The sequence below is a fragment of the Condylostylus longicornis genome, unplaced genomic scaffold (genome assembly GCF_029603195.1).
Source record: "Condylostylus longicornis isolate FDR11 unplaced genomic scaffold, ASM2960319v2 ptg000019l, whole genome shotgun sequence".
NCBI classification, from domain to species: domain Eukaryota; kingdom Metazoa; phylum Arthropoda; class Insecta; order Diptera; family Dolichopodidae; genus Condylostylus; species Condylostylus longicornis.
In genome coordinates, this window is record NW_026577988.1 from 1,495,448 (window position 1) to 1,521,227 (window position 25,780).

Consider the following 25,780-nt stretch of genomic DNA (forward strand, 5'->3'; position numbering starts at 1 on the left):
ATAATAATGATAATTTAAGTTGATTAACTTCCATAAGCTTGCGTTTTATATTAATACTAACTTTCTAAATTTAGATAATTTTCCTTTTTTCAAATATATTATATTTTCTGTGTTATTGTTGATTAATTAATTTTCCAATCTATATTTTCCATAATTAATAATATTAAATCTATTTACTAAATTAGAAATGAAGTATTCTAAATGGAGAGATAAAATATTCAAAATTTAATTGTTTTAATTCAGAATATTACAACTAAAATTAAAATATTTTTGTAAATGAAAAATTAAATTGAGGCAATAAACTTTGATTTATTAATTTATAAAATACTACAATAAAAAAAAAGAAAATAATTACATATGTTTAGGAAAATTTTTGAAATTTTTTTAATTAATTGCTAATTTTACAATATTACAATTTATTCGTAAAAATAATATATAGTATTATATTATACACTAAATATAATATATAATGCTTAAAAATAAAATTTAAATCCAATGTAACTGTTCACCTTACCAGCCATTAAAAGAGAAGTAAATTTTTATATTTATTTTGAAATTATAATTTAATTTTTTTTTTTATTTTTTTAAATTACATTTAGTTTAAACATAATAATTATATTTATTGTACTAGCATTGTTTACAAAAAAATTTACGTACACCTTACGTAAAATTCGTTCAACAAGCGTTTGTCAATTTTTTAATCTTTAAGTGCTATTTATAAATAAACACAAAAGGAAATTAATTGACAAACAAAAGGGCAGAAAGAGTCCTATAAATATATTTTATTTTTTTTCTTTAATTAATTTTATTTAAAATCTTTATTCTCTATAACAATTTTATTTATTTTTAAATCTACGCCCGACAATGAAAACGTGTTTAAATCACTTGGTTTGTGATTTAGTATATAAAATAATACTATTGTATACGTAAAACTAAATGTAATTTTAAAAACATAATATTAAAAAAAAATTAAATATATTAAAATATCTAATACGAAAATAAATAATTTTGCTTTGTAATTTAAAATTTATGTTTAAAAATATAAAAATCGTTCCATTAACATTTATTTGTTATTTTACATGTTATCATGCATTTTACCCTATTCGTAAATCATACCCATTTTTTTTTCAATGTTTTTTACATTTTAAATGTTTAAAAAAATAAATAATTTATAATATTTTCATATTGTTTTTCCAAATTTAATTCTTTTGTTTTTTTTTTTTTCTTACAACCTAAAACAATCCTACTGTTATTTTATATGTTATTAAAAAATTTACAATAATTGGCAAAAAACAAAAAAAACAACTATAAAAATACAAAAAAAAAATCAACCATCATTAAAATTACGTTAAATTTCTTATCTTAATACACGAAATAAAAACAAAAAAATAAAGAAATTTGGAGACTCAGCATAGAAGGGATCTCAAAGATTTAAAAGAAGCCTATGATTTAGATCGTTCAGCATTACAAAATCGTGATATTCATAATTCACAAGAAATCGAGCAATTACATAGAAAATGCAGATGTTTAACAAATTTGTAAGTAAAACCTAAAATGAAAATATGAAATTAATTAAATTATAAAATTATAATAGAATTTTTAATTATAAAAAAATATTCAATAACAATATTTTTAACAGATAAAATAAAGGTATATGATTCTATTATAACATTTGATTTTTTTTTTAACTAGATTCTATTTTATTTATTATGAAATAATTTTTAACAATTATTTAATTTCATATCACAAATTATCACAATTTATATAATTAAAATTCCAAATATAGTATATAAAGTATACAAAGTCATTATTTTAATATAATATTATAAATTTGTAATAAATTATGCATTTAAGAAAATATTTAATAATAATAGCTTGTAGTTTTCAAATAATAGAATCCATAAACTCAACCTTTTATATGCGAAAATTAAAATCATACGTTTTTCTTTTCCAAAAATCACAATTGTTTTACATATATTCATATTAAATGGTGTACTTTTTAAATAATTCTGTTTATAATTGTAAATTTTATTGTTTTCTTTGAAATCTTAAAACCTTAAACCAAGTGTATCATCTTCATAGAAACATTTAATACATGGTTATCTTGTTGGTTTAAATTTTACAATTTTATTGTTATGTAAATATTAAATTCATGCAATTATATTTTCAATATAAATTTTGTTTAAAATTTTAATTTCATTTTTTTTGTCTCTTCTTCTTTTTTTAAATTAAGATTCGAGGAAATGCGTTTACGATATGAACGTCGTGAACCACGTCCCGAAGATTTACGTGAAATTGATGAATTAAGAGCTCGTTGCGATTCACAGGAACGTGATTTATGTGAATTAACTGAACGTTTACGTGAAATGCAAATGCAAATGGAAGAAATGCAAGCAATTAATGATGAACAACAACATCGTCATAGCAGTGGAAATCGTAAAAAACAACCAATACGTAAACCACCACCAAAACAGATTCCCATTAGTTGTGATGTTATTTATGAAGAAGAAAATGAAGAAACGGAATCTTTAGGAGATGAAAATAAAAATGGTGAATATAATAATGATACTTTAAAAATAATCAATAAAGAAAATAAAAATGATAATATTGAAGAAGAAGAGGAAGAGGACGATGAAGATGAAGAAGAGGAGGATTAAAATTGAATAAATAATTTTAAATAATTTATTTTAATTAATATTTATATAAAAAGAATAAATAATTTTAGATGGAATTAATAAAAAATTATAATTGAAAATCGACTGATTAACCAAAAACGACAGAATTTATGATCGAAATACATATACAGAATTAATAATTTAATATTATGAATGAAAAATAATATAAACAATAATTTCTGAAATAATTTTTAGAAAAAAAAAAATATTTAAAGATAATGTTTAGCTTTTTGTTTATTCTGTTTTTGGCTAAAAAAAAAAAAAACTTTTTTTTTTATTTATTGTTTTTTTTTTTTTTTTATAATATTAATTTGTTTATTAAATATTATAATGTTGTAAATATTTATTTTGTGAAAAATTAAATAACGTAATAAAATAATTAAACTAAAACTATTTGAATTTTTGAATTTTGCTCTTAATAATGCTTTTTACATGATCAAAAATTCTGTAAATAAAATCAATTTAACTTAAAAAAAAATGTTTGGAAATAGGAATTCATAAATTAAAATTACTATGCATTAAATATACATATATACTCAGAAACTATTTATATAATATATACTTACATATCTATCGATTAGCAAACATCTAATTAAGTATCATTATTTCATCCTTAAACGCATTATATACCTCTTACAATCTTCTTTCACATGAGAAATATTTGTGGTACAATAATATTATATAAATTATAACACAATTTAATTGCTATTTAAATTAAATATTTAATTAATATTTGTATTTAATAACCAATATCTAGAATTTTAAAGTGAATTTCGAAATATTATTGTTTTGATCAAATTAAATTTTTTAAAAAGTTACCACTTAAAATCATCATAGCTTTTAAAGTTATTTGAAAAACACTTCTTGCAATATTTATATTATAAATAAAAGTTCTATTAAAATTAAATACGTACATAATTCGCTTGATATAAACTTAATAAATAATATTCTTATTTAAAATTTCTTTAAATTTTGAGTTGATATTGAATTGATCCATTTGTCTACTGAAAAACTAAAACATAACAATATTAAAAAGGTTGATTTAAAAAAATATGCTGTAAATTTTCAATTTTATATTTTGCTATTTTTATCTCATTGCTAAGATTTATATAATATTATAATTTTGTAAAACTACTTATTATTCTATATATTATTAATACGTTTTATAAAAAAAAAAAAATACCATCAAAACAATTTTTTTTTCTAATAATAAAACTTTATTTGAAAACAATTAATTATGATATTATATTACATATAACAACACCCAAAATAATTCGTTTGAACTTGTGATTTTTATTGACATTTTTTTAATTGAAGCGGTTGTATAATTCGCCTTTAATAAGAAACCACACTACATTTAAAGTTTTGTTCCATTCGCTTTATAAAAACTCACTATTAGTTAAACTAAAATTCATCGTGTTCAAATGGGTGATGCGGATGTCCCAAAACACTAAAATATTAAAAAAAAATGATCAAATAAATTAATATTGTTATTTTAAAATTGTTCTAATAAAGCTGTTGTTATGAAAATGTTAATAACAAGAGAGCAACTCAATAATTTTGCTTTCTACTGCTTGCCAAACAACTACATGTACATTTGTTAAGCTAAGAAACTAGAAACATTTTGCTAAATTAATGTTAGTATAAAATTATACATTAATTTTGCAATGAACCAGATACATATTAGTCTACAGAAACAAAAATTGCAAAAAATTTATCAAAGAAAAGAAAGCTAAAGTGCAAAATAAATTTTAAATTAAAGAAGTTTTTAATTAGTTTAATTGAAATTATGAGTACCGGTAATGCAAGTGGTAGCAGACCTTTTAAATTACCGCATTGTTACTTTTACTAAAGTCTCATGAATTTTTAAAAACTTTTTCTTTGTAACTCATTGTCTCGTTAATTTATTATTTTATGATTATATTTATATCTAGTAAAATAATTTCGCTCACTTTAATTAAACTTTAGTTTAATTTAATAAAAAATTATCATGCAAGAATTAAAAACAAAAAAATAAAAAGAATCTTTCAAAATAAACTACAAAATATTCATATGATTTCGTAATTTACCATTTTAATATTCATCGTTGAATGGAAAATGTTCGTGATGGCTGACACTATAAAAAGTTTGAGAAATTAATAATGTACTCTATTATATAAATTTCTAAATAGATCTTGGAAACTGGGTATATGTTACAATTTATTATCTATAACTTAAATTATATTAATGCTATTCATTTGACAGGATTTCGTATAACATACAAAATGTTTAAAATGTCAAACACAAAATATATTTTTCATGTAATAATAAATATTGCTCAAAAGGAATTTTTCTTAACCATTTTCTTTCATTAATCATAATATGAGGGTTAAAAACAAATTCTTCATTTATACTGATAAAACAAATAATGATAAGATTATTTTAATGAGAATCAACAAAAAAAAACAAATTCGAAAAGCATTACAACATTTATATTAGTTGTAAAATAAATTGTGGAATTTTATATTAATAATAACTTTTTTTAACTCATTGTGCTATTAAAAAGAATGGTAAGAAAATTTACCAAATATGGGAAAAATTATTCGAAAAGATTTTAATATTCATCATTAAAAGGATAATGTGGATGATCACCAGCTTCACTATAAATTTAATAATAAAAAATTTAATTTTGAAGTACAAAGTATAGAAATGCTCGAATGTTTGAGCAAGAAAACTTACTTTGTCAAAGGCACAAATCTTCCGTTACAATCGAAACTATCAATTGTTGCAATTTCATCTGCACTCAATTCAAAGCCAAATACATCAAAATTTGATGACATTCGTCCCTTATTGACAGATTTTGGTATAACAATATTACCACGTTGAATTTGATAACGAATCAAAACTTGAGCTGTTGATTTTTTATGTTTTTCAGCTATAGCCATAAGCTAGAATTTTAAAAGTAAGTAAGTTTATAATAAATCTAGTTTGGAAAAATGAAATTACCTTTGGATCTTCCATTAATACTGGTTCACCTTTTTGAGCCCATGGACGATCAGGACTTCCTAAAGGACTATAAGCTGTTATAGCAATATTTTTTGTTTTGCAATATTCCATTAATTTTGTTTGAGTCAAATATGGATGACATTCAACTTGATTATTAGCCGGTGGAATTTTTGCAATTTGTAAAACTCTTTCAATTTGCCTCTTATTAAAATTTGAAACACCAATTGATTTACATAAACCATCATCAACCAATTTTTCCATTTCCTTCCATGTATCAACATAATCAACATCAGAGAATAAAACGGCACCTTTATCATCAGTTGGAAACAATTCTCCATCCTCTTTATAACCCATTGGCCAATGTATTAAATACATATCCAAATAGGGTGTATTTAAGTTTTTAAGGGTTGTCTCACAAGCACCACGAACTAAATCAGGACGGTGGAAAGTATTCCATAATTTGCTGGTGATAAAAATATCCTCTCTAAAATTTGATTAATTAAAAAATTTTAATATTATTAAATTATGTTATCAAATAAAAAATTAACGTTATGCTATTGACATGAGTCTACAGATAAGAATATAAATTCAAATATTTGCTCAAATATACGAGTATTACATAATACGCTGCTAAATTCAATACATAATCAGTATACAAACAATGATGTAAATATTCTTATCATTTAGTGAAATACGGTATGAATAGATTATTTCATAAAAAATTTTATACATTGAAATATTTCTAAAAATATATATTTAAAAATTTATCTTTTACCTTTTAACAACACCTTCAGTTATTTTGGCATTGATTCCTTCACCAACTTCATGTTCATTACCATAGACATGAGCACAATCAAAATGACGATATCCTATATCAATAGCATCTTTTACGGCCTGAGCAACTTCTCCTGGTGCACTCTTTAAAATAAATAAGTTTAATAATAAGCGCTCAATAAAAATATACACAGCCACTATTATATTTTATACAAACATTAGAAATTCGAAATATTTAAAAATAAAGTGCAATTAAAGTTAAAATTTACAAAAAGTAAAATTGATGCTTTTTTTGCAATATTTAAGAGAAAAACAAGTTCAGAAGTTGTGAATCATTTACTAATTAAATACTAATAGGTGTGATATTGCACGATTATGTAAATTAATTAACAAATCAAAGAAAATTGATTCAAATTCTTGAAATTAGATTACTTGTTTTGGAATAAATTTTTTACGTTTTCCAAACAGATTATTTGGTATAAAGATTTTTCAATTCAAAACGTTATTTCTTATTAATAACATGCAGTAATGTCTAGTAAAACACAATTATGTTGAAAAATATTCTATGTTTCTGATGTAACTCTTCTATATATACATTATTATCGATATTGAGATAATTCTAAAAATGATACATAATTGGATAATTAATTAGCAGCTGTTAAAAAAATGATTCTTAAAATCGTTGTAATATAATGAAATAATATAAAAAATGTTTTAAGTGAAAAAGCACTTGCACATTTTAATTTAATTTTTGTACAACTAAGATACATTTATGTACATATATATATTTATAAAATTTACATTAAATTATAAATTATCTAGAATTTTCATTACAATCTTTATTTACTAGTATTATCCGTAATACATTATAATATTCTTTTCATATTTTCTACTATGTTAGGCATTCAAAATATATAAGGAAAGCAATACTTTGGAAAATAAAATGAACTTATATAATGAATAAATAGATTCTAAGTCTACAACTAGACCACAATATTGAAATATAAAACCTTCATATCAAGCTTTTTCACATTGTACTATACTTAGCTAAATATACAATTATTTATATAAATTTATAGCTAAATCTCTGCAACAAGAAATAATAATAATAATAAAAAAAATATTTTCACAATTTACTATCATAAAATTTATACTTATTAATTGACGTAACAAATGAATGAATAATTAATTTGAATAGTTGCATTATTATAATATATTTACTAATATAATTAAATTGCAACTTTCAGATTTAGGTGGGATAAAAACTAATTCTTATGTGTAGGTACGGAATCTAAAAAAAACAAGACAACTTTAATTGTTTTTTACGCCATGGTGTTAATTTTGGTATTGTTTTGTAAACTGTCATATTTATAACATAAATTTAAATTATATTATTTTTATAAAATAATTAATATTACCTTATATAAATATAATTTATTTGCTTTATGCATACAATTTTAAAAACCGATACAAAATTAAAAATTATTCAATTAAATAGAAATTATTTCCAAGTTTAATACTAAACCTGATTGCTTACAGTATGGTTTTCTATTTATTTCTAGCAGACAAAATCACTAACTAGATGATTACAGAAATCAACTTTTTGGTAGGAATATTTTCTAGTGACAAATGTTGTTTAATTCTAAATGCTCGTAATAAAAATTTACGAAAACTGATAGAAATCCAAAAATTTGATTTCTGATTCTGTTAAAATCTGCTTTTGGCCATTTTTCAAAAGGGATGTTGAAGCAATTTATGAATAAAATTAACATATGTATATAATTTAATATTTTTTTGTTTCTTATTCAGCTCTTGATAAACTTTTCGATCTTAAAAACTAACACTATCACCAGCATAATAAAATATCAAAAATCACTATCACTAATTAAAATTTTAGTTTGAGTTTAATTTATTATTTTATGTTAAAAGCTTTCCTGACTTGTAATATTTTACAAGTTTGAAGATGGGTTGAAAATTATAATTTCTATTCCAAATAAAGTTAAAAATTTTTAATGCACTTTCTGTAAGACATCAACGCTCGAGGTAGGTAATGGATAACGATTATTAATGGCACATGCACGTCGTACTAATCATAAAGTTTGGTATTGTTAAAATTTATAAATCAAATGTTTTAAAAGACCGGTATGATTTACACACTGAGAAGATTAGAAACAATCTGAAAACATAAAACCGGCAGTAATAAATAATAATGTACATGTATTAAAGCCTTGTATTGTACTATATATACATACAAATGTATATTATGATGCCTCTCCGGATTTGCTTCATTTCATTTAACCATTTAAAACAATAAGTAATATTGTCGTACTTTATTATGAATGGCATGATTTCAATTGTAACTTATTATGATTTAAGTTTAATTGCAATATATAAATTTCTTTATCAAAATTCTAGACGGATTTGTTTCAGGAAAATTAGGTAGTTTCTTACCTTCCAAGTTCCAAGACCAAGAATAGGCATTTGTTTGCCATTGTTAAGAATAACATTTGGTACTTTATTTGCCATATTTTATTATACTTTTAAATTTGTCTGCAAAAAAAAACGAATATAAATTCATTTTTAATTTTATATTTTTTGCCAATAAAATATCTACACTAACCTAAATCAATGGTATGAAGTTGAAATCCGAACTGAACCGATAACCAAAAAGCACTAAAAAATCTAACTAGAATTTTTTTTGAAGTGCTTGCCGCTTATTACTGCTTTCGAAAATCATTTGATTTGTCAAAATAATTATTGTCATTAAATTGTCAATTAAAAAATTGTCATATGCATGATGGTTTTTGGATCAACAAAAAGCGCAACAAGTGTTTTTACAGGGATGACACACTTTAATGAGCTATGATTAACAAATTAAGTGAATTTATATTTTATTCATCGCTTTTCAAACGCCGTTCCTGTAATTTATTTATCAATTTATTTTCTTGTCGAGTATAATTACGCCGAGTGAAACACAATCAAGACAGAAAAAATGAAATTTTTTAATTTATTGGTGAAAAGTTGAAAATGAAAGAAATTGAGAAAAATAAGACAATTACAACTTTTGCTTCACACGAAATTTTTGGTGAACAGTTCTAGAAAAACATTTTGAACTCGCTTCTTGTTGTTATGAGGTAAATTTGTGAGTAAAATCGCGCTCTCTAAAAATTTATTTTCCCTTTCTTTACCTGAAGATTTTTGCGCATAACAACCAGAAAACTGAATTTTTCTCTTTACCAGATAACTTCGTAAAATAGGAATAATTAATTTGAAAAAAAAGTCAATTATTCTCCATTAAAAATTGTTTGACAGAAAATCATTATAATACAGCACAACATTCTCAAACAAAATCAAATGAACACAGCTAAAGCTTAAAAAAGTGAAAAATACGTCAAATTATTTTGACTTGTTTTGATTTTCATTATATAAATGACATTTAACATATTTAATTAGTTTTATATTTTCTGAATGTTAAAAAAAACGGGAGATGAAATTAAAAATTTAATTAGATTTTTGACATAAAATTTTGGAATGTTAAGGAAATTGATATTGCAAAAAAAATTTACACCGATTTATCAGCAACGCATATTTTTTTCAAATCATAACAAAAAAAATTTGGAAGATGTAAAAAATGAAATTGAAGTATCCAAAAGAGAGCTAAATTGGCGTCCAAAGCCTAGTGAAAATCCTGGTGCTTGGAATAGTAAATTTAAATTGTTTGGTAATGAAGATCAAACATCAGACTTTATCACATTAATGCAACAACCAATTGATTTAAGTCCAAAATCAATTAAAAACTGGTGGGATAAAAGAAATGAAAATATAGAAAGGCATATGCAAAGCTTTATTCCAGAAAGGCATCAAATATTAGGAAGTGATTTGGCGACAGCACATTTCGTTGTTTTCCGAGGAGGAGCTGTAAAATTCTTAAACAACCCCCAATGGGTTCGGAAAGATGATGAAGGAAATTTTAATTTACCTAATAAATATATTCCCGCATTCAAATTAGAAGCAATAAAATGTGATAATATGGTTTTATATTATGAAGGTTTAGAAAATATTCGCCGGTTACAAAATTTAAAATTTCTATCGTTTATAAATGTGAAAACATTCGATGACTGGTGCTTAGATCGTGTTTCTGGATCAGAGAACCCGATATTAGAAGTTTTGGATTTGACTGGCACTAATATCACCTATAGGGGATTGAGTTGCATCTACAGGCTTACAAACCTAAAAGTGCTTGTCATAGATGATCCAAAATCTTCAAAAGAGATGGAACTAACTTGTGCATTATTAGAAGTTGACAACCATAAATTAAAAGTGTATGCGTCTAGTGAAATACATAATTAATAAAAAAAAACATGTTATTTATCAAGAAAGTACTAATTATCTAGGTACAATAAATTTACACAATTTTCATACTGGTGGTTTTGTTTTCATATACTCCTCTTTAATTTTTTCTCTTTCCTCTATATTAGGTAGATATGGTTCAATTCCTTTTCTTCTGCGATCTAATCGAATTTTATTCTTAAGAAAATGTTATGTTAGATAAAAAATAAAACAAATCTTATGTAAGTATCTTACCCAAAACTCTTTGCAGTTATTATAATTGGCAAAATATACTTCACATGCTTCTCGGTTAAAATTATTTTTACTCAAACATTTAAAAGATAATTCTTGTTCCTAAAAGTTTTACATAAATTATATAACCAATTGTATTAGAATATAATTTTCTAACCTTTAAACATGGATTGTTTTTCTCTGCCTCATAATTTTTCGGCATTCTGAAACCTTTTATAAATTCTTTTAACCTTACGAAAGAAACAACAATAATAAAAAACAGCTGTGGCCTATGTAAACACAAATAAAGTATTAGACTTTCCGTTTTAAAATTATAAACGAAAAATTGTGTAGAGAAATCATAAACACTAGTATATAAGATGAGAATGTAAAAACCTAGTTTTCTAAGGGTTGAGATGGACATTTAATTTTTAGTTTCGCAACTGTTTAATTGTATTCCATTGGTTTATATTCAGGCAAACACGCTCACATGCAACTGTATAATCGCATGCAATCAAGCAATCAAACAGTTTGTAACTTTTTGCAAACTGATTGCAATTTTTAGTTAGCACTAAACTTGCACTGTAATTGCAAAGCTAAAAATTGCTGTCTGCTTTACAGCCGAAATACAATGAAGGCACATTAAGAAGGCTCAAATCAAGCATTATTTACAAACTTATTGCAGTTTTCATTCATGCACTTATTTTACATTACGATACCTATTTTGAAATAACTCGTTCAGTTTAAAGTTCGAGTTGAAGAAACTTCTTTTATTTCATGCATGTAAATGGAAATCGCTGTGACATTTGTTAGCTCAATTGAAAGCACGTCAAAATGGAGGAGATCAAATTGTCCAAAAACAATGACGTAATTTTCGTATTAATTCAAATGACAATTCTCTTATTTTGTGTTTGATTTTTGTTTACGCGTTTTTTTTTTTTTAAATAAAAACTCCTTTTAATATTCAATTTGAAAAGATGTGCTAATTAAATAAGAATTTCGAAATCAAATTAAGTTTGTTTTCGTAATAAAAATATAAAATAATCACATAACAATAATGCACATGAGCTTCCAAGATAAAGAAAAAAATTTGATTTAGATTTTTTTTTCAGTTAAATTATAATTTCCGTCCATGAATATACATACATACAATATAAAATAAACGAATAGAATATTACAATATTTTTCGGTAATTAAAATCATGTCTGAATATTTTGAATTTGATTCACTTAGAAAAAGTCACCAACAGTGCTTTGAATTTATCACATTAAATAAATCCTGTTTAACAAAGACTAATTTTGATGATGAACAACAAAGAAAATCAGCTTTAAATAAACTACGTGAAAAAATTGGTTCCAGTATTGATTACGCTTTAAAAGATAAATCTTGCTTATATGATGAAGACTTTTTAAATCGTTTTCTATTTGCTAGAAAATTTGATTCAGATTTAGCATATAATTTGCTCATTAATTATTTTCAGTATAAGGAACGTTATAAAGACACTTTATTAAAAAAATTAAATATATATGATCCTAAAATACAATTGGCAATCCGGGAAGGATGCCCGTACATATTAAAAGAACGAGATCGTAAAGGCAGAAAAATATTGGCATTTTTTGCATCTAATTGGAGTACATCATTTTTATTGGAGGATATTTATAGAGCTTTATTATTATCATTGGAAAAACTATTAGAAGATAGACAAAATCAATCATGTGGGTTTGTTGCAATAGTAGATTGGACAAATGTTACATTTAAACAGTCTTCTCAGCTTAATCCACTAATATTAAAAATAATTGCAAATGGTTTACAAGTAAGTAAAAAGTAATAAATAACTGAATTTTATAAATATAAACATATATATTTATTTTTTACACATATTGCTAATTCTATATCATTTATGGCATTGCAGGATAGTTTTCCAGTACGTTTCAAAGCTGTTCATTTTGTCGGTCAACCATGGTATATAGAAATAGCTTTTACTGCTATGAAACCTTTTTTAACTGAAAAAAACTGGGATAGAATAAAATTTCACAGCAGAAATTTTTTCTCTTTACATAATTATTTCCCAAAAGATGTTCTTCCAGCTGAATTAGGTGGTGAAGCAATACATTTAAATTCGACTGATTGGCTCAATCAACTTATTGAATCAAATAAGGATGACATTAAATCTCATAAAAGCTACAAACTGGTAGATAATATAGGATTATTACCAAATTTTGACAATAATACTGTTTAGGGTATTTTTTTTTCTAGTATTTTTTCATTGTAAAAAAAAAATTTTTTTATTATATTGACTTGTACTATGTAATTTATATCACATACGAATTGTAAACTACCTACTAGGTACCCCAATAAATATTTTAGCTGTCCGCTACTACTTTTAAGAAAAAAACACCTCTCATTACAATCCTTTTTTAGAATATGTATTGTATGTAATATCATAACTTGATTGTTTCATCCAAAATCAATGTAACATTATCTCGACCAATATTTTTATAATACAGTGATACGAAAAAGTGAATTTCGGTAGCTTATATTGTTAAATTTTAACTAACTAGAACTACAAAAGTAAACAATAGAATTGTGTTGCATGGCAAGTTAAGATTTAACAATCATAAATTTACTCAGTATCATTAATTGAAAAAATAAGTTTTCATATTTGGACAGCGTATTTATTGAGGTCTCTAGTATTATATGTATTCAATTTCTATAATTTTATTTTAGCACGAGTGAGTATTATTACTATTTAATTGTATTTTTGGAGACAATGTTTTAAAGACTTTTCTAAATAAAAAAAGAACTATACACTTATGCATTTTTGTATTATTTAGAAAGTGTTTTAAAAAATTATACGTGAATAATTTTTCAATATGCGTCATCATTAATTGTATTTCATACCTCTTCTACAGTATGCAAAAAAGCAGGTGTGAATCAGACCTTTTACATTTTAAGTTAATTTCCGTTTGGTTTTTTTCTATGTCATTGCCCGATAAAATGATAAATTTTCAGTTTACCTTTTTTGGAAAAGTTGAATGTTTTTGTTGTTTGTCTCGGGGATTAGTAGTATTTACTTTTTTTCTTTTTATTAATGTTTCGGAAGTTGTATTTTTCCATACGTTACAGGAATATTTAATTAAATATATGTATGTATGTACAACATAAGAACTTTATTTTTAATATTTATTAGGCTCAGACTTCTAAATCACATATTTTACAAAAAATTTTTTGAAAATAATTTTATACATAATATGTTCATGGATAATAATTTTATATAATCATAAAATATACGTATATTATGTGCAAAATTGTAAAAGTTTTCAATTGAGGTTCACACATTTTGAGTCTTTTCTTTTCGAATGAATTGGATAAAGGGCAATTGGGGATCTATTATCATATTATCAACTTCATACCGGTTTTGAGAGGGTGTATGCATACCAACATCTATGTTTTTGTTTACATAGTCGATTTCTCTAATTAATTACAGATTGTGTTTTTCAAAGATATAAAAAAACAAATGATTTCTTGTGTTTTTACTTATATCATGTTTCTTATTAACAAGTTTTTTTTTACAATTTAGTTATTTTTTTATTCAAAATAAAATTATACATATATATGTATATTAAAAATACCTTTATTGTACATAGTAACACGAAAAAATGATTTTATAATGAATGTTTAAAATGATATATTTTTTTTTACACTGAAATATTATTATAATTACACACATATTCGGTACAATTTATTTTTTGCCTTAATGTTTTTAAAAATTAAATATTAATTCAGGTTTTTTTTTTTGTTTTTCACTGAGTCACAATTTATGTACTTATAATAATGTCCTTCCTAACTATTTTAATTAAAGTATTTCAATTTTAATTGTAATAAAAATGTACAAAAGAAAAACAAAATTTAAAATTTTAAACTAAAGCCTGGACCCATCGCTAAACTTCTCTGATCGATTCCAGCATTAAGAACAAATCCAGCTGATTTGGTAACAGCTGCACTAGCAGCAGCTGCTGCGGCTTTTGCTGCTGCTTTTGCTGATTTTAGTTCTCCAGGTGGCACCATAATATCATCACGACCCAGTTGTTTGAATTGTGAGCCTCCAGATGGTGGTTTAGGTGATGATGCTAAAGCTTTTGCTTTACCTAATTCACTTTTAGCTGGCCAAGTTGGAAACATTGAAGGATCAATGGCTAATGGGATTTCTTTAAAATAAGCGTGTCTTAAAGCTTGTTCTGCTGTAAGTCGTTGTTTAGGATCATATGTTAGTAAACCTTGCAGCAGAGATACGCCCACTTCTGTTGTTTTATTGTAAAATTTACGACGTAAATTTGAGACTGGATACTCAGAAAAACTAGAATTTTGACTTAAAAGATTTTGTACTGCAGGTAAATCCTTGTAACCGGGCCATATTTTCTCGTTAGGTGTTCCGAGATCCTTAAATATTCTATTTAGTTGATCGATCTCAGATTTTCCAGGAAACATGGCACTCATTTGCATAAACTCTGCAAATATACAACCTACAGACCACATGTCTATAGGAGTTGAATACTCTTTAGAGCACAATAATAGCTCCGGTGCACGATACCAAAGTGTTACCACTAATGAAGTATATGCTTTTAAGGGACTCCCATATTCACGTGCAAGCCCAAAATCACCTACTTTCAGTATACCCTTATGACTTAGCAATAAATTTGAAGTTTTTAGATCACGATGCAATATCCAATTATCATGCAAGTGACCAACAGCCCTCAATAGTTGTTGTAATAAACATTTCACTTCACCAGGTAGAAATGACTGTTCTTTATGCTTCATAGTTTCCATCAAACTTTTCAGATCATGTTCTACGTAATCCATTACTATAAAAATTTTATCCATATTACTTCCAACAACAATTTCTCTTACTGTTACTATATTTGGATGCTGCCCTTTCAAAAGAGTATTAATTTCACGTAGAGATGTTATTGGGAATCCTTCCTTTTCTTTTTCCATTTTTAATCGCTTAAGGGCAACGATTTCATCAGTACGTCTATCTTTAGCCCGATATACGACTCCATATGTTCCTTCTTCAATTCTATTAAGGCATTGGAATTCTTCAACAGAGCGACATCCTTGAATTCCAGGGAAATAATTAGGAAGTTTTTCACCCTTGTCATTTCTTGGAGATGTATCTCGTTCTGTAATTATAGGATTAAGGTTTGGAATGAGTTATATAAATGAATTCATTTTACTTACCATCTTTAGAATCCAGTTTGGTCTCAGTTTCAGAAGAATTTTGCATGTTCTTCTTTACTTTCTTTTTATCTCTTTCTTCGTCTGTTGATGCCGAGCCAGAACGCGATCTTGATCTAGATTTTGATCTAGAACGAGATCTTGATGTTGACTGTCGTGAACGATCAGAATCCTCAGACCTGGAGCGACTTGTGCGTGTTCTTGATCTTGATCTTGACGATCTAGATTTCGAAACTGATCTAGATCGAGAACGTGAGTGTGAATTCGTTCTCGACCTTGTATGGGATCTAGATATTGAAGAAGTTCTATATCTAGAAACTGATCGGGATCTGCTTTGCGATTTGCTGTGAAATCGACTGTTTTTGCTATGTTCTGAGTGTGCGGGACTGCTTGACCTAGAATTTGATCTTGAGCTTATCTTTATCGAATGATCAGTTTTTGGTTGACTTTTTTCTAATTCTTCTACTGATAGCATGCCTTCATCATCTCTTTCTGTAGAATGCCTATGGTGCTTTCTTCTCTTTTTTCTCACATTTTTTTCACGACGTTCGGCAATTATTTCCATAGCTTTTTCTTCATGATTGTCATTATCTTCTTCAGAAGACATTTCAAAATCATCATCATCATCGTCCTCAGCTGTTAGACCAGCATTGACATCTTCTTCACCTGTTGAATAAGCTGACTGTTGTTCATATTCATCATCTAATCGATCTTCATATTCGCCTTCTTCTGCTGGAGATTTTTGAACATTTAAATCATTTTCCTTAAGTCTTTCCTTAGTTTTTTTAAGTTTCTTTTTGTGATGTCTGTGTCGACGTCTTTCTTCTTGTTCTTCTTCACTATCATGTCTACGTTTCTTCTTCCTTTGGTAACTAATAATTTGATTAAGCGCCTCGCTCTTTTCAATTTCTTTCTCTCGTTTTTCTCTTCGAGCCTCAAGCTCCCCACGAGCTATTTCCTTTCGCCAAGCCATTTCTCGTTCTGCTTCTAACAATTTTGAACGTCGAGCCACATGTTCTTCATTCTCAGGCGTAGGTAATTTGTTTGACTTACGTCTTTGATCTTGAATTTCTTCTGGGGAATCTATTACTTCAATGACTGGACCATCGTTGCGGAAATGCTTATTTTTCTTATGTTCTTTAACTGGTCTATTACTATGATGAGATGAATGTTGACGTTCATCACTGGATATGTCGTCATATCGGCTTTGAGCTATCTTTTTTTCAAATTTGCTTCGCTTACTAAGCAGCCTGCTTCGTAAGTCTTCTAACTCTTTTTCTGGATCAGCCGATGGCTGTACTTCTAAATATTTACGCTTTTCTCGACTTTCCGCACGATTAACCGCTATTGTCTGCGAAGATATAGGGTATTCTATTCGACGAGATTTATCTTCTCTACTGTTGCCACGAGATTGTTTTGAAGTTCGACCATGATTTTGTATGCTATGTTCATATTCTTGGTACCGAACATCATTTCCACTATTCGCGAGACGATCATTGTACTGCTGCTGGTGTATTTCATTTCGTCCACGATAACTGCCTTCATTATGTTTTTCTCTGATTTCATGTCGTTGTTCCCGATGTTTTTGAATTTCCAAATGTCGATGTCTTCCACGATCATCACTGTTATGTCGAGCTTTTTCCAATTTTTGTTTATAATATTCTTCTCTTTGTCTCTCACGATCCCTCATTCGCTCACGTTCACGATCTTTATGCTTATGTTCTTTGGAATGTTTTTTTTCTTTGGATGGTTTTGTACGGCGACTACTAGTACTCATATCACGATGTGTTGCTTGCGGTGGTTTGATATCTAGTGAATCTGTATCTCCATCTTCTATATCAAGATCGTTGCTACTGAAAAAAAAATTAAACCGATTCTATTTAAAATTCGTTTATATATTATATAGCTAAACAAATTAAATAATATCCAATTATATGACCGTAGTGTTCGATGCACATTTCGCTGAGTCGAAGGTAGCTGATTAGCTGTTAATTTGAAAATAAAATATGATGGTACTAAAGCTGGTTCATTTACTTTTGCCTTTGTTATTGTACGGTTGTGAGAGAGTTGACCTGAGGATGAAATTTATAATTAATAAAGTAATATTTTCAAAATTTAAGAAATAAATTTAATTATATACATATATTTTAATAAACTTTTAAAAATTTATCTAAATATTTTTTATAGTTGGATTTATTTGTCGCTTTTTTGCAACTTTGTATAGGGAAAACTTCAACCATAATTTCAGTTTTATGATTTAAAGGAACATGAATTTCTATTTTAAATAAAAAACTTATTTAATAATGACTTATCAAATCAGGCAGTATTTTATTAAATACTTGTGTAATATTCTCAAATTATATCAACACTTGTATATTGTGTTTTTGAATATTTATAAATGATGATGTGATCGATATTAATTATCTTTAATTATCCTTTAATTAGTAAGAAAATTTTGAAGTATCAAATACCAATACATATATTCGTTTTGATTGGAATATTATGTATCATTGTATTTTAAACATCAATATGGACCTCCTTATTTTGAAAGAGATATAATTGAAGCACAATTGTGTAACGATGGTCTTTTTCATTTTTAAAAAAAGTAATTTTTGTATTTCATGCAAAAATGATGCACATTTAAACGAAATTTTTTTAATTAAATTATTTTTTTAAATGAAGCAGGTTTATTGGCTCTTTAAATTATTAAATTTGAGAAATTTTCGATAAAAAATCTAGAGCCACTTTTTTATTTAGCTATTTCATTGCTTGATTATTTTATTTGAATTCTTCCATCTAAGCAATAACATGTGCTTTGAACAAATATAAAACTTAATCTAATTTTTTAATGAATGCTTTTTCTTAATTTAAATTGAATTGTTTAGAATCTTTAGAATCATTGAATCATCGATTGTCAATTTTGTTTTATTAGATTGATTAAAATTATTTCAAATATATTCTGCTAATCACATTAGATGACGTGATTGGGGATTATTGAAAAATTTTAGAATTTTCTGAATTTCAATTTCGAAATTTTAAATTCCACTTTCAAAATCAAAATACTTTTCAATAATAATCTATCACCTCAAATGATTCAACTATACACGTGATCCAATATGTTGGATCAGGTGTCTTGATCTAAAGTTGAAATATGATTTTCATATGAAAAATTTAGAAAATTTTAATATCTGTTTCAATAGACATTAGTTTAAATACTTGTTATTAACAATACAGTTGAAATCAACACAATATAGAAGTATTTAGTCTTATTAGCAAGCTAATTAAGTGGATTATTACCAAAATATTTATTGAAATTATTTTGTTTTTTGATAAAAGGTAATGTACTGTAAATTATAAAATTTAAAGCTGATGTATTAAATTTAGTGCTAAAAAAATATTTAAAAGTTATATAGGTAGATTGTAATATACAACTCTTGATGAACGGAAATTGCTGATTTACATCGAAGAACAAGATCTTTATTCAATATAATCCACTTTTTCCCTTGGTCAATCAGTTATTGCAGGCTAAAAAATACAATCTAAAATTTCATCTTACCATTGAATTAAAAATCAAATTTTTTGAATTAAAATTAGTCCAAATAATAAAAATGATTTGCAACTTACCGTAAGCTATAATTACCCAGATTATTTTTAATCAATCCCATGTTTACTTATTCCATTTCATCTCTTAGATTTTCAAGAGCGAAAATTATAAAGGACGAAATTCAATATTTGGATTTGAAAATAAAACGAATCCATCAAGCCAATCTTTCTCACCACAAAAGTAAATGAACTAATATATATCAGCCAAATTGTACCAAAAAACAAACTAAGAATATTTTTGATATTTCTTTATATAAAATATAATTTTATGTTGCTCTTCCTTTATGATATTTCTTATTTTTTACCACAAAAAAGCAACATAAAATTAATTTATATGGAAGAAAATTTTTTTTCAAAATTTAAAAATGTTATTTTTCAAAAATAAAAATATGAAACGAGTTACAATGCAATTTTATAAAATTGAAATCTTTGTCATTATTCTTTTTTTTAAATAATTTTCAAACCTTGGTTGAACGACCTTGAAGCTGATTTTGGTTAAACATATTGGTGGTGCAGGGTTGATACAAAAATTTCTATTTTGTCTGCCCCATCGTCAAGAGTTTACAAAAAAACTCACGAGCTCCATTATCCTTCGTTATATTACTTTAACAACACCTTTTTAATTTACTACATTAAAGCAGTATTTTCTTTTAACAAAATAAAATATTTTTTTTTTTTTTTATAAAACTTTTAATTTTAATTTTTGATGTGGCCATCGCGCGCATCGGTCATATTTATTGGACATGTACACACTTTTTGGCCTAGTTGCAACGAAAAAGTGGAAATAAATATCAAAATTGTTTATATATTGCTTAAATATTAAAAAAACTTAAAAAATCTTAAAACTTTGTAAGATATTGATTTATAATACATTTTTTTTATACTAACATAGTATATTTTTTTGGAGGTTATGTTTTCTTTGTTAAAACGTTTTAATACATTTGCAAATATAGTGAAAAACTATTTTATTTTTATATATAATTTTTCAAAATATTTAATTCTTTTCTTGTTTTCTTTCTTATTTTTTGAAGCAAGAACAAAAATGAATAATATTGGGTTGTATTATTTAATAAAAAGTATATTTACCTGTAGAGAATTTCGTCTGTTGGGCTTCTTAATTGGCCATCTTCACTTCCAGAATTATCCAAATGCGACATTCTTTTCTGTACCTATTTTCCGTACAAAACCCACAAAATAATTTACAAATAAATTTTACAACTTATATTCTATGTTTTCCAAATTCTATTTATCATAAAGAATAATGATGAAATTAATTTTTTTTTCTATATTCCAACTTTTGTTATATCAGACAAATGGCGACGGATTTGAAAAAAGTGCTTTTTGCTTTTTCTATAAACGCATTTTGACAATTGACACTCAATATTTGTTGAAAAGAGACAGCCCGCACCACTCTTAAATTAAGAAAAGTAAAAGCTGTCACATAAAAATTTGGTGTCAAATTGTAGCATTATGTCAATTTCTTCTCTATTGTGAATACAATAAAATTTTACACGGAGAAATTGCTTTGATTTAAAACTATATACGGTTTACATACTCACATAGTAGTGGTGGGAAGTATCGCTCATTTTAATGATGCGTTCTGAACGAACTATTCATTTTCACAGACCGATTATAAAATCGTTGTATAATATATAATTATATCTATTATATATACGTATATACATTATACATATACAACTAGGTATGATTTTAATATATTATTATTACTATGCATATTTTTTATCTAATATGTGTGACTAACTTTACAGAAATGAACACGTAAAGGGTTTTAATTTAAGTAAACTTTATTTTACTTCACAAAAATTAGTTAAAAATATTAATAAAATGTTGTTGCAATTTTGTCTGGGTAAAGATATATACTTACAGCATATATTCTCTTTTATCTTAAAACTAATTTATAATTTTAGCCAAAGTGGATTAAAAAAGTCTATTCCAAAATGAATGGAAAAGTTTAGGTTAAAGTTCCTATTTTTTAAATAGTAAAGAGCCAAAAAGTTTAAGTTTTGTATTGCATTTAGGTATAGTTTCTCGTTTAAAACAGCTCAATAGTTCGATTTTTTTCCTTTTCTTCTACATCAAACACTTTCATTTGTTTGCATTTCTTTTATTTCAGTTCTTGACATATCATGTCAACTGTCACCTGTCTAGTCACCCGTTAACTCTAAATTGTCACCTGTCAACTCTCAACTGTCACCTGTCAACTTCCAGCTGTCACCTGTCAACTATCACCTGTCAACTATCACCTGTCACTTGTCACTTGTTACCTGCAAACTGTCATCTATCATCTGTCAAATGTCACCTGTCAACAGTCATCTGTCAAAAGTCACCTGTCAACTGTCGCCTGTCAGGTGTCAACTGTCACCTGCCACCTGCAAACTGTCACCTGACAACTGTTAGTTGTCAACTATCACCTGTCAACTGTAAGCTAAAAACTGTCAACTGCGAACTTTTGCAAAATTTTAAAAAATTTTCAAGTTTTTGACAAAGTACGGGGTCGTGCAAAATTTTAAAAAATTTTCAATTTTTTTACAAGGTAGGGGGTCGAGCAAAATTTTAAAAAATTTTCAATTTTTTGCCAAGATAGGGGGTCGCGCAAAATTTTAAAAAATTTTCAATTTTTTGCCAAGATAGGGGGTCGTGCAAAATTTTAAAAAATTTTCAATTTTTTGACAAGGTACGGGGTCGTGCAAAATTTTAAAAAATTTTCAATTTTTTGCCGAGGTAGGGTGTCGTGCAAAATTTTAAAAAATTTTCAATTTTTTTACAAGGTAGGGGGTCGAGCAAAATTTTAAAAAATTTTCAATTTTTTGAAAAGATAGGGGGTCGTGCAATATTTTAAAAAATTTTCAATTTTTTGACAAGGTAGGGGGTCGTGCAAAATTTTAAAAAATTTTCAATTTTTTGCCAAGGTAGGGGGTCGTGCAAAATTTTAAAAAATTTTCAATTTTTTGCCAAGACAGGGGGTCGTGCAAAATTTTAAAAAATTTTCAATTTTTTGCCAAGGTAGGGGGTCGTGCAAAATTTTAAAAAATTTTCAATTTTTTGCCAAGATAGGGGGTCGTGCAAAATTTTAAAAAATTTTCAATTTTTTGACAAGGTACGGGGTCGTGCAAAATTTTAAAAAATTTTCAATTTTTTGCCGAGGTAGGGTGTCGTGCAAAATTTTAAAAAATTTTCAATTTTTTGCCAAGACAGGGTGTCGTGCAAAATTTTAAAAAATTTTCAATTTTTTGCCAAGACAGGGGGTCGTGCAAAATTTTAAAAAATTTTCAATTTTTTGACAAGGTAGAGGGTCGTACAAAATTTTAAAAAAAGTTAAAATTTTTTGCCAAGGTAGGGGATCGTGCAAAATTTTAAAAAATTTTCAATATTTTGACAAGGTCGTGCAGTTGACAGTTGAAAAATAACATAAATCTTATATCGACAAATAAAATTAATCATTCCATTTTTGTGAAAATAAAAGTTGTTGTTCACTTATTTTTCCAGCATACTCCTATGCTCATACAACTATGTGCCCACGTATATTTTCTATTCGGGAATGTAGGCATGACTGAATTTGTCTGATCTGAACAATTAGCAGTCAACTCTAACAGGTAAAATAATGTTAACTGCAGACGTAATGATAACTAATTCAAATGATCAATTATATGTTATCTATAGATATTTGATTGTGAAAAGAATTAGTATCGTTATACAAATTGTGACAGTAATTAATAAAAATGCAACATTAACATTCAAGACTTTTAGGGATCATTATTCGAAGAATACGTATCTATATTTATAAGCATATCTTATAATAATTCTAAACGTTTTTTTTTGAGTGGTGAGTGGTAAACAAAACTTGATATTAAGTTAAGAATTCATTTTAATGGTTGTTTTTCATTTGATGAAAAATTTGCATTCTATTTTTTACTTGTCGTACGTGAAACAAAACTATCTGATAAACTCAGAATCTACTTTTGTCAAGTATTTTGGTAAACAATTAAAAACGTATCCCTACAAATGTTACTACAGGCACTTACAAATAATTTTAAATAACATGTATTTCATGTTCTTATTGTATGAATTTTTTTGAGTAATTTTATTTTGTTTCCTCTATGTCGAGGAAAAAATATTGGTCAATTTCAAATGTAAATTAACAAAACTATCTGTTAAAAATTCTTCTAAATGCACCGGTGGACTGTTACATGAAAACTTTATTCGAGAATGCAAAATACGATTTTTTAAAAAACTATAGTCCTAACATTGTAAGAATATGACATTTTATTGCTTTCACTAAAATGTCAAAATATTAAAAACAAAAATAAATAAAAAAAAAGAAACAAAATGTAAGTAGCAAAAGTTTGGTATTCGTAATTAAATTTTATAGAAGATATTAAGGCAACATGAGTGGAATTAATTTGGAAATTAAGCTTAAACGAGCGAATAAAATTTATTATGAAGGCGTGAGTAAAAAATTAACAAATTTTTAACCCTAAAGGTACCCATAGTTTGACAACTTAAAAATATGTTTTTGTTTTATAGGAACTTTTGGTAGGTGTAGTTCAAATAACATGCCCTGTTGAAAGTCGTCATGAGGGCTGTACTTTAATATTAGAAGGAGTTGTGAATTTACAGCTTAGTAGTAAAAATGTTGGAATTTTTGAAACTTTTTACAACTCTGTAAAGCCCATCCAGCTGCTCAATTCTACATTCGAATTAGCACCACCTGGAAAATTGTCACAAGGATTGTCAGAATTTCATTTTGAATTTCCTTTAACATGTCATAAGGAACCAAAAATTTTATATGAAACTTATCATGGTGTTTTTGTTAATATTAATTATCAGTTGAAGTGTGATTTAAAACGAAGTTTTTTGGCTAAAAGTATTTCAAAAACTCAACAATTCTGCATTCAGTATAAGGCTTCATGTGATGAGACTGAAAAAACACAACACTCATCAGTTAATACACCAAAAACCATTACAAGAACTGATAGCAAAATTGAATCCAATGTAGATCCACATCCATCGGAAGTTAATTTCAGTATTAGTCCAGAAAGTTTACAAAAATCAGCTAAAGAACGAATTTCTATCCCAAGATTTCTCATAACTGGGAAACTTGATCAAACTGAATGTTGCGTCACCAGACCTTTCACCGGTCATGTAAGTAAAACTTTTTAAATTAATTAATTTTTTTATCAATTTAATTTTTTAATAAAAAAGCTTACAATTCAACATACGGAAGTTGCCATAAAAAGTATAGAACTTCAATTAGTTCGTGTTGAAACTTGCGGATGTGAGGAAGGCTACTCAAAAGACGCGACCGAAATTCAAAATATACAAATTGCTGACGGCAATGTGTGTCCCAAGTTAAAAATTCCAATATTTATGATATTTCCGAGACTTTTCACATGTCCAACTTTAATAACAAAAAATTTTAAAATTGGTAATTAAAAATTTCAAATAAAACTATTTTCTGTACTTATAAATTAAATCTAATTGAATTATTTCAGAATTTGAAATTAATTTGGTCATAGTTTTCAAAGACGAATATTTGGTGACTGAGAATTTTCCAATTATTTTGAAAAGAATGTCTGCTGCTCAAGATTTAAAAAGAGTTCTGCGTGATTATTAGATTCTAAACTTTTTAAAGATAATTAGTGCTCTACAAAATATAATACTTTTGTTCAGATATAAAATAAATTGTTAAATGAATTAATTATTCACTATTTGTTAAATACAATATTAAGAACCCAAGAAAAAACAAAAGAAAAAACCAAGGGAAACTATGTGCAAACAGTTTCCCGGAAATAAAATGTACCAGTATTATTGTTGAAATTATTTTTCAATGAAAAATTCTTTTTGTTAGTATAAATGTCTTTTATTGGAGATTAAGAGAAAACATGAAGTATTAAGTATTCAGAGAGCTTTAAAAAACCATATGAAAT

At 26.1% G+C, this 25,780-nt stretch overlaps 7 protein-coding genes across 14 annotated transcripts in view; 4 read left to right on the forward strand and 3 right to left on the reverse strand.

The window, feature by feature from the left end:
• LOC129606586 (uncharacterized protein DDB_G0283357) overlaps positions 1-3,065 on the forward strand; it is a 44,494-nt gene extending 41,429 nt beyond the window's left edge. For 2 of the 3 annotated variants that reach the window (XM_055516973.1, XM_055516974.1), the window contains 2 exons: positions 1,395-1,538; positions 2,234-3,065. In XM_055516973.1, the coding sequence (XP_055372948.1) occupies positions 1,395-1,538; positions 2,234-2,657 (568 nt within the window). In that variant the 3' untranslated portion in view covers positions 2,658-3,065. The remainder of the gene's footprint in view (positions 1-1,394; positions 1,539-2,233) is intronic. The other variant, XM_055516975.1, reaches the window with a different exon arrangement.
• Positions 3,066-3,857: 792 nt separating this feature from the next.
• On the reverse strand, positions 3,858-9,168 carry LOC129606587 (aldo-keto reductase family 1 member B1-like). 3 transcript variants are annotated; one of them, XM_055516978.1, is made up of 7 exons: positions 9,055-9,168; positions 8,886-8,984; positions 6,436-6,578; positions 5,661-6,144; positions 5,394-5,602; positions 4,745-4,791; positions 3,858-4,125 (listed from the first exon to the last, which is right to left on the reverse strand). In XM_055516978.1, exons 2-6 carry the CDS (start codon positions 8,958-8,960, stop codon positions 4,749-4,751), a joined length of 954 nt encoding a protein of 317 aa, XP_055372953.1. In that variant the 5' UTR covers positions 8,961-8,984; positions 9,055-9,168; the 3' UTR covers positions 3,858-4,125; positions 4,745-4,748. The 3 variants fall into 3 exon arrangements, with proteins under 3 accessions (XP_055372953.1, XP_055372951.1, XP_055372952.1); XM_055516976.1 differs by lacking the exon at positions 4,745-4,791 and having other exon boundaries at positions 3,859-4,125; XM_055516977.1 differs by lacking the exons at positions 3,858-4,125; positions 4,745-4,791 and adding an exon at positions 5,180-5,314.
• Positions 9,169-9,883: 715 nt separating this feature from the next.
• On the forward strand, positions 9,884-10,853 carry LOC129606590 (distal membrane-arm assembly complex protein 2). Its single transcript, XM_055516980.1, has one exon. It carries the CDS (start codon positions 9,966-9,968, stop codon positions 10,782-10,784), a length of 819 nt encoding a protein of 272 aa, XP_055372955.1. The 5' UTR covers positions 9,884-9,965; the 3' UTR covers positions 10,785-10,853.
• Positions 10,787-11,244, reverse strand: LOC129606591 (coiled-coil-helix-coiled-coil-helix domain-containing protein 7). The gene is made up of 3 exons (XM_055516982.1): positions 11,173-11,244; positions 11,019-11,117; positions 10,787-10,961 (listed from the first exon to the last, which is right to left on the reverse strand). Exons 1-3 carry the CDS (start codon positions 11,215-11,217, stop codon positions 10,851-10,853), a joined length of 255 nt encoding a protein of 84 aa, XP_055372957.1. The 5' UTR covers positions 11,218-11,244; the 3' UTR covers positions 10,787-10,850.
• A 731-nt stretch (positions 11,245-11,975) lies between these two features.
• LOC129606589 (clavesin-1-like) lies at positions 11,976-13,796 on the forward strand. The gene is made up of 2 exons (XM_055516979.1): positions 11,976-12,807; positions 12,907-13,796. Exons 1-2 carry the CDS (start codon positions 12,196-12,198, stop codon positions 13,231-13,233), a joined length of 939 nt encoding a protein of 312 aa, XP_055372954.1. The 5' UTR covers positions 11,976-12,195; the 3' UTR covers positions 13,234-13,796.
• Positions 13,797-14,631: 835 nt separating this feature from the next.
• Positions 14,632-21,177, reverse strand: LOC129606580 (serine/threonine-protein kinase PITSLRE). Of its 4 annotated transcripts, none has more exons than XM_055516965.1 (4): positions 20,919-21,177; positions 20,297-20,593; positions 16,233-18,079; positions 14,633-16,174 (listed from the first exon to the last, which is right to left on the reverse strand). In XM_055516965.1, exons 3-4 carry the CDS (start codon positions 18,004-18,006, stop codon positions 14,904-14,906), a joined length of 3,045 nt encoding a protein of 1,014 aa, XP_055372940.1. In that variant the 5' UTR covers positions 18,007-18,079; positions 20,297-20,593; positions 20,919-21,177; the 3' UTR covers positions 14,633-14,903. The 4 variants fall into 4 exon arrangements, with proteins under 4 accessions (XP_055372938.1, XP_055372937.1, XP_055372940.1 ...); XM_055516964.1 differs by having other exon boundaries at positions 16,233-18,082; XM_055516963.1 differs by lacking the exon at positions 20,297-20,593 and having other exon boundaries at positions 14,632-16,174.
• A 2,973-nt stretch (positions 21,178-24,150) lies between these two features.
• LOC129606603 (vacuolar protein sorting-associated protein 26C) lies at positions 24,151-25,547 on the forward strand. Its single transcript, XM_055516997.1, has 4 exons — positions 24,151-24,298; positions 24,378-24,995; positions 25,056-25,278; positions 25,346-25,547. Exons 1-4 carry the CDS (start codon positions 24,239-24,241, stop codon positions 25,465-25,467), a joined length of 1,023 nt encoding a protein of 340 aa, XP_055372972.1. The 5' UTR covers positions 24,151-24,238; the 3' UTR covers positions 25,468-25,547.
• The last annotated feature ends 233 nt before the right edge of the window (positions 25,548-25,780 follow it).